Genomic DNA, 13264 nt, shown 5'->3' with positions numbered 1-13264 from the left:
GTCCTGCGAATCTTGGGTGACCGGCAGAGTCAGGATTTTCGGCAAGATGTTCTTTAATTCGCACAGTCAGTTCAATCACTGTCCCATCTCTTGGTAGCAAAAGAGCACCGGCAATAGTAATGAGGTCGTCCTTGCGCTTGTATGATGATAGCAAGCCGTCGAATACCTTTGTTTTGATGTCTTCCTCAATGCGCAAGAGCCAAACGTCATTTTTGGCCTTTTTCTGGGCAGCTTTCTCCACATCAACTTTCTCCTTTTCGATGCGCTCTATTTCTTCAGCCTCAAATGCTTCTTTGAGCTCCGGATGGGTGACAAAACGGGCATTGATTTTCTTCGACTTTTGGCACTTCTTCTGGGTCTTATTTGCAAGCTGTTCGTTCAGCATCGAAAGTTGATGGCTTGTGACAGTGCAGTGAGCTTCTGCAGCAGCGAGCTGTGCGCTCTGCATCGAGTACTTTTTACACAATGCTTTGTTCCGACCGTAGAGGAACTGGATGTACCTCCACAAGTCTTCGTGGTCACTGTTCATCACCTCGTCGTATGACAGGAGTGGGGGAAGACTTGCAGGTCCAAATTCAAACTGCAACCCAGTCGAAAATGAGCATGTGACGAGTGAGCTCCCTGAAACCATTGTGGGATGGTCTGTAAGTGGTACATTGGGGTTAGGCAAGGAAGAGATTGCTTCTTCGATGTCCAAATCCAAATCAGGACTCTCCAAGTCGGAAGCTTCATCTTCACTACTGCTAGGCAAATAATCAGAATCCATTTCTTCATCATCCTCGGCTCCCTCCAGTACTGGCATGTCCTCAATATCACTTGTTGCTGCGTCTGTAGGGGCCATGATTGGAGAGCTCATCACTTCAGCAGGATATGATGATGGCAGGTGAGTGATTGTCGAAGAAGCAGTGCTGGGAGCAAATTCTCGCTCATCGAAAATATCAGGATTGAGTGGATGAATACCTGTGTTTTTGAATGCTTTCTGGACCAGTGATGGTGTGATTACGTGCCATATGGATAGATATTCTTGAATGAAGTTATAACGGGTGATCTTCACTCCCTGAGCAAGACGAACATCACAGTGAGAAAACCACTTGTGCTGCAATGCTGAGAACATGCCAACATCAAGAGGTTGAAGCTTGTGTGTTGTTTTTGACGGAAGGGCAATAATAATGATATTATGCTCGTATGCAGCTCATTGCATTTTGACTGTCTCATGTGAATCATGCCCATCAATTGTGAGAACAATGGGCTTATCATCAACACGGTGTTTCTTTGCTTCAGGAACAAAGACAGTTGTAAACCAATGTTCACAAATCTCCCGATTGGTCCAGCCTGTTGGTGATGTTGTGATACTGATAGATTGATCAGCTATCAACTTACAGGCCTAGAAAAACAAACAACTCACCCTCCTGTGCCATTAAGCCCCAAGTCTCTACCATCAGGCAAAGGACCTTCTTTCAGAACAAAGTATGGTGACATTGTTGCACCAGCTGCGTTTGCGCATTCCAGAATCATCACAAGTTCTAGATTATCACTATGTTGACGGTAGAAATCATGATCCTCTGTCGCAAAGATAAATTTCGACCCATCACCATTCCGGCCACCTCCCATCTGATTACCCTTCTCATCCATGTTCCAATTATGTGCTGCAGAAATACCATTATATTTATTATCGAGTTTGCCCCGAAGCCTGAAGTATCCTTGAACAGTTGTTTTATTGAAATTCTGAGCACGTTTCGGGTCAAGGTTGCGTGGTTTGTGAGTAGAAATAAACTTCTTGTGATGAGCGAGGTAACAATGATGCCAATGCTTTCCAGGAAGTGTTCCACTAATCTCCTTGACCTGGGCACGTAAATCACGAGGGTGCACAGGACGTGCAGCACCAGATTCATGAGTGAGCCAATCTTTGATAGCTTCCTCTTCAGATGGCTGGAGAAGCTGCTTTGACTTGGCAAAATCCTTGCGGGATATATGTAGACCCTTGCTCCTGTCTTTAAGAGTCTGCCATGCGACCTGTACAGTGAAATTAGCATTACAGGAACTCGAAAAACAAATAATCATACGTTGTGTACCCTTGCAGCTACTGAAATATTCTTGCAGATGCCATTTGCAACATCCATGAGTGCAGCCTGGATCCTGGACTCATAGTCGGGGTCAGTAGATGACAACAGCTTACCTCAGCAACGCCCCATGAGCCCAGCTCAATGTAGCAATGCTCACCAGTCACTGGACTGAAACACACTGTTAAATTTAATGTCTGACATCGGCAGCCACAGCAGGTGACACTGAATCATGATTTTTGCTGCTGTCACGCTGAAAACATGATCTCTACCATTTCTCAACATATTTGTTTTATTTCACTTGGGATATGATAGTATAGTATATAGAACATACCCAGTGAAGTAGCTAAGCAATTACTTCACAATTCAGTGCTGTAGACGAAAATCACGAAATAGTGGACTGTAACGAATAAACCGTAACCCATAGTATGAGTCTAGTTGTAAACATCATTCTCACTAAGCTCAAGACCTGAATCTCAATAACAAGAATGTCTGTTGAACTGAACTGAACTGAATTGAACCTCTACATCACTATCAGAATCCCTATAAAGATGTTGACAACTTCTTTGAGGGCTGCCTTTGAGGCATGATGGATGTCAAAGGGAGCTCAGCAACAGGCATCAAAACACAGTGTGGAAGGTAGCAATGATGACATGTGTTCTTGATGAGTAAGCAAATGACAATGTTAAAGATAGCAGGGTTATTTCATGTGTTCCGAGGGTCTCAAGCAGTCAGATGGTAATAATATAGGACAGGTGATGTTGTGATAAGCACAAAAACGGTCGTATTTGAAGGCTGTAGTGGTGCTCATCATGCATGACAGCAAGGATGATCATGTGGATGATGGGTGAGAGCTGCACAGAATCAAGTGGGTATCTTACAGCCTAACGGAGCCTAGTAGCAAACTTACGTTGTTACTAGTTGGTAACGGTTATGGAGACACACGTGTATTACTGGGAGTGTCGGTGAAGGATAAATATACAAACTCACACGGTTGGGGTCGCAGGTATTCTGGGGTCCAACGCCCAAGGTTCATCAAATGGCGGTGCTTTGCAGGTAAATGGTGACTCGGAAACTGATTGCATGTAATACCCCTTGCTGCGTGTTAACCATAAATAGGATGCTGTGGCTAACATTTGGCGTGAGGTAACGATCATAAGGGCAAGGGTAAACGTAAATACATCATCCCCGTCTTAATGTCAGCAACACCACCACCACCGCCCTTGCCACCCTTGCCATCGAACCTGCTACCGACCCCACCACCACCCGTGCCACCCCTTCCAATAGAATATCTAAGAGATCGGTCCAAGTCACCTTTACCTGCACCTCGTCCACATCATCCATATAACGTGCGTGTTTCCTCTTCATTACTCATCCTCAAGTTGACCGTTTCTATTACATACTAGATGGTTAGATTGGACAATGCCGTGTCTACTTATGGTTCTCCTCAAAACTTCCATCAACCTCCATCTAACCCAGGTTTTGCTCCACTTAGAACTTCACCTCCCCGGAACATTGTAAACACAACTGGCTTTTCTCCACCACAACCTCCAATGCCACCTCCTTCACGTGCTCAAAGTCAGAGCGCCATTCCCAGTCTCACAGCCCCTATCCCAACCTCACAATCTCTCACTATCGCACTCCCTACAATACAACAACCTGCTCATGATCCTGCTCTCAAACTCGCTTGGGCCCGTGACGTCCTTCTCCTCGTAGATCGCATTCAGTATCCTAGTGTAACTGATATCCCACCTGGTCCAGTCACGATCACTGATCCACAACTACAACGTCTCCTCGCAACAGCAATCCCTCTTGTACAACACCTTGCGAACATAAATCACCAGCCGCTTCCTCTGTTCGCAGCTGAAGCAATCTACCTTCGTGCTACCCTCGAATCAAGCGGCGCTTACCCAGATCGCATCCCACACAATCCCCGTCAGGCATTCCGCGATTTCGAAGCTGCTGCACGTGCAGGGTACGCTGCTGCATGGTTTCGTTTAGGACGCGATTACGAAAACTTTAACGATGCAGTCCATGCCAAGGACTGTTTCGAACGAGGCGCAAAGTTGAGCGTCGAAAGTTGTGTTTATGTACGTCTCTTGACTTCTTTTTTTTCTCATTCATCTCATAGGCAACTAGCGCATGGGAATGGCACATCTACTGGGTCAGCTAGGTCTCCCTCCAAATCCTGCTGCTGCCCTCCCATTTTTGCAGCGTGCAGCTACACTCGCAAGTACAACCACTCCTCAACCTGCGTATGTCTACGCACTTCTTCTCCTCGGCGAATTCTCCGCTGCTTCGTTGCCTGCTTCTCTCTTACCCCAACCACCCATCGTTCAATCAGAGGCTCGCCGCCACCTCGAGCGCGCAGCCTACCTTGGTTTCGCACCAGCACAATACAAGCTTGGCCATGCTTACGAATTCGCCAGTCCCCCCTTCCCCTTTGACGCATTGCTCAGTGTCCAGTATTACTCCCTCGCTAGTCAGCAGGGCGAGGTCGAAGCAGACATGGCTCTCAGCAAGTGGTTCTTGTGTGGTGCAGAAGGCGCATTCGACAAGGACGAAAGTCTCGCCTTTACCTTTGCTGAAAAAGCTGCCAAGCGCGGGTTACCAAGTGCTGAATTCGCGATGGGGTATTATAAAGAGGTCGGTGTCGGCGGTGAAAAGGATATCCAGGAATCGATGAAGTGGTACTCCCTCGTATGTCTTCTTTTCAATTTCATTGATTGTTTCTCACCTGTTTCCAGGCCGCTGAACATGGAAACACAGATGCTGTAGAACGTATCACAGCCCTCAACCAAGTCATCCCTCAAGCCCTTTCACGACAAGAGCACGACACCATCACCGAAACCCAGCTCGTGCGCAAGCGTACTCAGGCACGGGAACGAACAAGTACACAGCCACGCATGAGCGCTGAAGATGGAAGACAAGTGATGGAAATGGCCAGAAAGAGCTCCATCGTACGACAGCAATCTCCACCGCAGGCGCATGCGCACATAACATCGCTTGTTGAGAGCTCATCGCCTTCCGCTGTACCCCAGCAACTACCTCCACAACAGCAACAACAGCCACAGAGGCAGTTTGTGGGTCAACATCGGTACACGCTTGTCGACCCTGGATCTGGTGCGCCGCCGTCTCGTCAACAGTCACCGTCACGGCAACCGCAGCCGCAGCCGCAGCCGCAGCCGCAGCCACAGCCACAACCACAACCACAGCCTACGTATGCAAGAGCCGCTGGGAGACCGCCTGGTCAGAGGCAGGGGTCGGGGCCGCCACAGGGGCAGTCACCGCAGGGGCAGTCACCACAGGCTCAGGTCACACCGGGCGACAGAGCTCCTACTCCTCAAGGAGCTACACGTCCCCCAGGTCCAAAACCTCCCACAACATTTGCAGAGATGGGAATTCAAGGTGTAAAATTGGAGGAAAAGGAGTGTGTGATTATGTAGGTGCATCTATGAATGCATACCATTTTTGTCGTTTTTTTGTCGAACTCTTTCTTTCTTTCTGGCGATGTTTCATTTGTGACTCTTTGACGTAGAATTGCACGGATGTAATGGCTAGATGTCATGTTTTCGTTTATACATGGTATAATGCTATCATGGGCTTTACTATAATTATTGGCCGTGTAGCCTGGCCCATCTGGGGTAATGAATGCTGCGGGATCCTCCATCAAGTGCGTACTTACGTCCCCGTCACGCATCTGATTGATGGCCGTCTGGATACGCGGACTGCTGGGGCATCACATGCATGACAGTTCAGACAGTCGAATAACCAAGCTAGGTCAACGCCAGCGTTAGCAAGGGAAAACTACTCCGCATCGTAGCACGGAGTGGGAATTAGACCATCAGCAGGGAACTAAATCCTGTAAAAACCTTCGCATTCCCAGCACGGGTGTGCTCACGTATACCTATCTTCCATACTAATCAATAATCTGCCGACAGTAAAAAAAAGTTAGTGTATGGTTATCAGTAATGTATGCAAAGGAGGAAGGGAAGCACGAGTGTCTGGTATACCAATGCAAGGATCGTGTGTAACGTGAAAGTGCAAAATCAAAACATGACGACTTGAAAGCAAATCACGGCGGTATCAAAAAAAAAACCACATAAGAGAAATTGTCCCAATCATCTTTTTTTTAAATCAGAGATCAGCACCGACAGCGTCCACGACGTATAGGACCTGCTGTGGTCGGACAAATAGTCCCCTGGACTCGGATGTCGACAGGTCGGATGCTGCAGGCGACGAGCTTCGCATCCGCTTAGTACGGTCTATGCCTACGGTCAACTGGTCTCCTTCTCGTTTGAGTCCGCGATTATCCCTCCCTGATCCGTTCATCCAGTCCATCTTCCGCCGTCTGTGCGTCTGATAATCATCTGCGCCAAACTCCCACTCTGATCCATTATTCCCAATATCGAAATAACGAATGCCGCCCCAGGACCCATCGTTCCATTGACGGCCGTCTGACGGGTCACCAACCCAGGCCTCCAGTGGTACTTCGATGCCGACCCAGGGTCCAAGCTCGCCTTCGACTTCACCAATATATCGTGCAAATGCCTTGAAACGTTTGCGTTTCGATGACACTATGCACGGAATGCCAACATCGAGCGTCGCACCACGGAGCTGAACTAAAACGTTCGCCTCCTCCGGGGAGGCAGATGATTGTTCGGGAGTCCGAACGCTTGTGGTAATCGTGTCTGATGACCCGCGGCGGGTGAGTGCGGGAGGAGAGTCTGCTGCTGGAGAGGTCCCATCTTGCGTCGGAGAGTTGGTACTATCATCGAGCTTGATCGTCTCGCGGTCCTTGCCCTTGTCGAGGTCGCTAAGCGTGATGCAAGGTGATTTTTGAGAGTGGTTCTCGGTGACTCTGCTGAGCGGTTTCCTTTGTGAGGGTGTGGTAGTTTTTGCGGATGTACGCTTGGTGGGAGTCAGCTTGGTAAATTCGGATGCTCCGCGACGGATGGATGTTCGTGTGGCGACGGCAGAGGTTGTTGTTGAAGTGGATGCAGTAGATGTCAATCTTTCTCTCACAGGAGTGCCTCTGTTCGTCCCCACTGTCCTCGCGCTTACATTTGATATAGTGGATCCTCCAGACACCTTCCTTGAGCGAGGCGTGATCATTTCAGAGGGAGCAGTCCTGAATGTAGCGTCGCTTATCGCACTCGACAAACTCGAATTCGGGCGAGGAGAAGATGGAATACGAAGCGTGGACTCTCTTGCGGAGGAACGGACAGCGGAAACCCGTGAACGCACCGAGGGTGCAATCGATTTTGGCTTTGGAGAAGGTGTATAAGAAGTGATAATTTTACTCAGCGCGGGCTTGGTCCCATTTGGCGTGGGACTGATATCGCCTGTACGAGGCGAGGGGGTCTTGCGCTGCATAACCTTCTCCGTCGTACTCGATCGTACCGATATGATGCTTTGCGACTCAGGTGTGAGTTTAGAGTCAGGGCGTATATCGTTAGGCTTGGGAGTCGGAGCATTACGAGGAGACGAACGTCCAATGGTGCGCATACTCGCCGCGGATGATGACGATGTAGCTTCACGGGCATGCTTGTGAGGGTTGTTGATATTACGGCTCAGCACAGATGCGCGCAGCGAATGCACACTAAGTGTATCAGAATCCGCATCTCCAGCTACGGATGACTTGCGAAAGGCAGTGCGCCGGAGGTGCGAGGGCTGAGCGGGTGATATGAGGTCTTCAACGGAGACTTCCAGTTCTGATAAAGATAAAGGCGTGTTTTAGGCATAAGAGAATAAGACGAGTACATAAAACGTACCCTGAGAGATCTCTTTAATGGCCCAGCCCTCAAGACCATCGAAACCACCCTGCTGGCGCGTGCCCATCCAACGCTTTCGGATGTACCGAATGAGATCTGCACGAGCATCCTCAACTTGCACCCGGATGTGTGAGGTGGCAGAGAGCATGGCAGCATCTTCATCTGTCGGGTGCGGTCGTAGGAGGATATTCACAAGGCTCTGATCACATATCAGTATCGTATCATGCATAATTGACCTCACCTCAACCCTCACCTGATACATTGTTCCAGCGTGTTTCTCAACCATTCCGCGTTTGATGGCCTCCATCACCCAGGTAACCCTCTCGCCATCATCAAACCTCTCGCCATCTGCCTCCATGACCTGTAGCCAGTCATCCTGTTCGAAACACTCAGCACTCTGACCCACAAGGCATTCATCGATCGCCTTCCGCGCCTGTAGTACCATCTCTCGTGATGTATCTGCCCAGGCATCAATGACAGAGTCAAGCTTCTTTATCGCGTGCTGTGCGGCAAATAACAGGGGAAATACATTCATCGGAGTCGTTCGCTTTGCCAGACCCTTGAGCAGGTTTTCCCGAATCTTCTGCGGAAGCGATGCAAATTCAGAGATGCACCAGCCTTCCCCGAACAAGCCTACGAGTGCCCGTCGCGCGCCCCGTTCCAAATAAGTGTTCTTGACATCATCTGCAAGCGCGAATTCGAGTACACGTGGTGCTCGGCGGGCGCACTGTCGACACCGACACCCGCCAGTACCCCACTTGGACCCCGTGATGCGCTCATATTCGTTGAATTCGAGAGATGCATGAAACAGCCCATGGATCATCTCGTACACAATACGGGCCTGTATTTCAGCGACTAACCCGTCCAAAGACAGGTACGTTGCCGACTTAAGGATCGCGAACGCGGTGTCCAGGTCGTAGGTACGGTGGGAGAACACGAGGGTTCCCGTGTAGATATACCCCAAAGTAAAATGGAGTGAGGCGGGGGTAAAAGGAGGCGAGGGGAGCGTGACTGTGATTGGTTCGCCAGGCTTTGCTGGCTGTGCCCAGTTCAAGAGCTGCGCATGGAAGTAGGGGGAGCGGGACACGAGAATGAAGCGGTGGGAAGAAAAAATAGCGATTGCTGGCTCGTGATTTGTCGAGGAAAATGTACCAGATAGGGCAATGCGCACGTCAGAATAGAGACGAGATCGCCACATAAACACAAGGTCTTTGCGTAGCTTGTCAACACGGTTCTCTTCTGCATCGACAAGCTCACGCGACTCTGAGGTATCAAAGAGAAATTCAAAAGCCTCGCCGAGTCCCTCACCCGTGTACAGGTATTCCAACTCATTCGAAAACAGTGTTGTGCTGCTAATGGCTGGTATGCGCATGACGGCATTGAGGTTGGTGGAGGGTGAAGGGGATGATGAACGGTACGGAGATGGAGAACGAGACGTTTGGGCATAGTCCAGAGTAAGACTCAAGGACATGGCAGACTGTGCTGGCGCTGGAGAAGGACTGGTAGAGTAGGGAGTCGGGGAGGTGATAGGAGGGGGGCGGAATTGAAAGTAGCGTTGCTGGAAGGAAGGCGGGGCGCGTGCATAAACGATAGCTGAATTTTGTTAGCCAAGACGCAATGGGCTAACTGTCATTGTAACTACCTTTGTGGCCCCAAACTTCATCGTGATCATCATCATTATCGTCAGATTGGAGTTCCCAAACGACATCTGCAAATCGATCCTTTGCTTGGTGAAAGAGGTTGGTAAGATCATTACGCCAGGCTTGCGTGGACTGTCTTGTTGCTTCCTGGACAGTATATGATGGCATAGAACCAACACCAACCATCGCCATCGCCAGCAACGACGAATATGACGAGCAATCGAATGGAAACGGTGTCGAGAATGCTCACAAAAGTTTGCAAAGCACCAGAAACACGTGTGGTTAGGTAAGGTACTTACCAATTTGATGTAAACAAATAAATATATTAACTCCAGCCTACGAGGAAGGACATCACCACGCCCAAAACCAACTTCAAATCAAAACAACTCCTCCTCTTCGGGCTTCCAATTCTTCGCCTGATCCCAATACCCCGCCAACCTCTGCCCCAACACCTCCTTAGCCATCGCATCAGTGGGGCACCCCTTAGGCTTAAATGAATTAAACGCCCGATCTCTAAGTTGACCCTCCCACACGAGATAACACGCATTGTTTTCGAGGGAGACTGTTTCTTCAGGTTCTGCGGATTTCCCAGGACCTCCAGGACCAGTAGCATCATTAAAAGCGGCACCATTGGTTTCTGTGCCTTCTTCGCTTGCGGTATCGAGGATTACATCCTCTCCACCGCGCGGACGCGCAGCCTCGGTCCAAGCCATACGATGAAGCATCAACCGCTTGTAGTTCTGGATGAACTTGGAGGCGCCTTCCACATATACCATGCTAAAGGCCGGATTAAAAATACACACGCCCGTTAAGTTGAGTTGTTCCGCGTTTTTGCGAACTTTGAATCGGTGGGAGGGGTCTGTGAGCGTTTTGACCCTGTTGCACAAGTAAACGCAAAGTGAAGGTGGAAGTGAAAGCAAAGTCAACTTAGATAGTACCGACAAGCGAGGGATACGCACTTGAAAACAGCCCCAACAATACCCTTCTTCTCCTGCTCAGATTTCTTATTCTCGATCTTCTCTCTGCGTTGTTCATCGGTGAGTTTACGTTCTGCATTTGCCTTTTCGTGCGTGTGTTTTCTCATCGCAACTTCCCTGCGCACACGGGCTTCAACACGCGTGGGGTCTTGGACTGCATCTGATGTCAAAACTTTCATGAGGTTCGACAGGCGGACTGTGGGAAATGAATCGTGAGCAAGATCGGAAGGGTTAAAGAGGTTGAGACGGGCCTTTGGGTGGGTCAGGTGGGATGAGACCCATACGAATACGATCACGTTTATCTTGTCGTTCGGCTTGACGGCGCTGCTTTCGCATCTTCTTTGTCTCCTGCAGTGCCATGTTAGATTGTACACATCCATACAATATATATACATGCCTTTTTGGTCAACATAAGCGGTTTCAAGCCAATTTTGTGTTCTTCCATTGGAGCTGGGATGGGAATAGGATGCTGGACGTACAACGTGACTGGCGAATCCTGAGTTCTGATATTGAGGTGAGAAAATCCGAGGGAAAGGTCATCGTAGGTTTTGTTGGGCAGTAGCGCTGCATCCCACCATTCCACTGTGGGGGGAGGTTCGCGCTGGGAGACATGGTCGGGAATGAAATGAACAGTTGAGTAAACACGCACCTTGATGTTCTTCTCCAGAGTCTCGAACTCTGAATCAAGACCAGCTTTACGCGCGCTCTCGGCAATGCGTTGCTTGAGCGCCTCGAGCTGTGCCTCCTGACGCAGTTGTTCGGCGAGCTGTTGATACTTGCCCTGGGGATTGAACCGGAAAGTGCGACCATGACGCTCCTTTGGGGCGCCTTCGAAACCACTGTCTTTGGCTGCGGTCGAGCTGGAAGCGTAAGGATTGGCTTTGACTTCGACGATGGGTACTGGGGTTGGCGCTGGAGGAGGTGTTGGGGCGTTTCGAATGTTTGCCTTGGAAAGGCGTCAGTTTCAAACATATGCGTAAGAGAGTCATGTGCACCTTGATTGAAGCGAACTTGGGCTGCATTGGTTTGTATCGATCCTTCTTCGACTGGGGTGCAGCAGGAGCAGTATCAAGGAGAAGGGGATGCGCAGTCATCTTCAATCCAGCACCTTGCTGGGCTGGTTCGACGGGCTTGTTCTTCTTGCCCAATTGAGGCACCGACTAAATGCATAATGTGGAAGCAAGCATCATTAGAGTGTGAGAAGACTGACCATGTACGGGTTGTCCTTGACCGCAAGCTTCGTCTGTGCCTCTGCCACACGGCGCTTGGCCTCTGCAACTTTGCGAGCGAGGTCTTCGGTATTCTGAAGTGGTGTGCCTGGACCTGGTGAGGGGCTGTCTATCTTGACTGGTGGAGCCTTTGAGAGACCTGTGATGCCGCCTTTCATGGCTGCGACCTTTGCCGCAATCTCTGCTCGTTTCTGGGCGATGAGAGCATCTCCGGATAACTGTTAAGAAATAAATGAGTGATTGAATGAGCTTGAGAGAGATATGCACTGACGGCTACTTGGGCGTTGCTCCCATTAGAGTGAGCCTGTAATGAGCAAAGGGTTATAGAGATATGTGAGAACGATGTAGCAGGTGAATTCACCTTGAAGAAAAGAAAGTTAGACTCACAAGATCACTAGAAACAATACATGAGCCAGTTAAACATGAATGCTAGTAGGACTGACCAACCTTTTTTGTTTTTTTGTTAACGAAGACTCGCCATTGCCGTCGAATGCCCGCTTGCTCATCGTTCGTGGTGGCAAGCAGGAGCGACGCGCTCAGTTCAGTATCACTTAACACAGATTAACCCCTTCTTGAAGGGGTCTCCAGAGAATTATGTCGGAGCTTTTGTCGTGGCATTTTTATTTAATGGCATAATTTCAAATAGTTACAGTTGCCACATCGGGGTTTGCAATATTTAAGACAGGTTTGAATGTCGTGCGAAATGTGAACATACCACAGCACCTGTAGTTCCCACGTAACCACCCTAATTAGACTTGACAGGTGGGGCTGATGGTGTGTCTAAGTCGACTGGAATTTGGCTGTACGCACCAGAATGAATAAATATTCAATAAAGGTGGGCCTTGAGGACACTATAAGGTGCTGGGTGGTGTAGGTACCAAGCGGGCCCTCGGCTATGTCCGTCCCTGAGTGCCTGGGACTATTATTACTGCCGGCGCTGTCCTAATTGGGCCACGTCATCGCCAAACCTTTGTGCTTGCTGTGTACAACAGTGAGCTCGTGTATCTCCCTAGTAGTGCTGCTGCGGTCTGGTCCAGAACCATGGTTCGAACTGGACTTTTGGTCCGGTTCTCCGCGGTTCGGTCCATGGTTCTTGTGCCAGCTAGAACCGGACCGGAAAACGGTTCTCGGTTCTAGCTCTTCCCAAACGGTCCAGTTCTGGTTCAGCCTTCCCGAACCATTCTGAACCCTTATCGACTTCGACTTCGACAACATCTGCCTCGACATCAGACTGTCGTCTTCGGGATTCACGTTGTTGATTAATCAAGCTACATTTAGCCTTTTCGAAGGTAAGCACTAACTAATTAAACTCTCAAGTCTCTCACCAACTCACCTCTATAACAGGAGGTTCTGTTCATTGAGGACCGGCTACAACACTGCGCAAGACTACCTTTTACTGGAGGTGGATATATTAGGCGCGATCAAGGTGGATTTTGGAGGGATTGTGTCTTGCACTATGCTGCAGAGGTGCGTATTATGATTTGTACTCTGAATGCTGATGGCTCCCTCGAGGGCCAGCACTCATCGCTACCAGCGCACAACCCATCACACACCACGCTACCTGCGCCTATGTTGATGCCTGCC

General features: G+C 49.5%; 3 protein-coding genes across 3 annotated transcripts; 1 reads left to right on the top strand and 2 right to left on the bottom strand.

Moving 5' to 3' along the window:
- The first annotated feature begins 3083 nt into the window (after positions 1-3083).
- On the top strand, positions 3084-5765 carry F5147DRAFT_83466 (HCP-like protein). Its single transcript, XM_041443924.1, has 3 exons — positions 3084-4150; positions 4200-4760; positions 4808-5765. Exons 1-3 carry the CDS (start codon positions 3467-3469, stop codon positions 5504-5506), a joined length of 1944 nt encoding a protein of 647 aa, XP_041294964.1. The 5' UTR covers positions 3084-3466; the 3' UTR covers positions 5507-5765.
- A 30-nt stretch (positions 5766-5795) lies between these two features.
- On the bottom strand, positions 5796-9728 carry F5147DRAFT_632590 (uncharacterized protein). The gene is made up of 4 exons (XM_041432829.1): positions 9477-9728; positions 8088-9427; positions 7835-8033; positions 5796-7774 (listed from the first exon to the last, which is right to left on the bottom strand). The coding sequence occupies exons 1-4, from the start codon at positions 9664-9666 to the stop codon at positions 6198-6200; spliced, it is 3306 nt and encodes a 1101-aa protein (XP_041294963.1). The 5' UTR covers positions 9667-9728; the 3' UTR covers positions 5796-6197.
- F5147DRAFT_684738 (pre-mRNA processing factor 3-domain-containing protein) lies at positions 9729-12258 on the bottom strand. Its single transcript, XM_041436624.1, has 10 exons — positions 12128-12258; positions 12068-12074; positions 11952-11984; positions 11662-11898; positions 11447-11611; positions 11101-11397; positions 10849-11052; positions 10703-10799; positions 10434-10647; positions 9729-10350 (listed from the first exon to the last, which is right to left on the bottom strand). Exons 1-10 carry the CDS (start codon positions 12184-12186, stop codon positions 9852-9854), a joined length of 1812 nt encoding a protein of 603 aa, XP_041294962.1. The 5' UTR covers positions 12187-12258; the 3' UTR covers positions 9729-9851.
- Positions 12259-13264: the final 1006 nt, after the last annotated feature.

Source organism: Suillus discolor, assembly GCF_016758755.1.
Source record: "Suillus discolor strain FC423 chromosome Unknown F5147scaffold_16, whole genome shotgun sequence".
NCBI lineage: Eukaryota > Fungi > Basidiomycota > Agaricomycetes > Boletales > Suillaceae > Suillus > Suillus discolor.
Note: the sequence above shows the minus strand (reverse complement) of the source record. Positions and strands in the feature narration are given on the sequence as shown.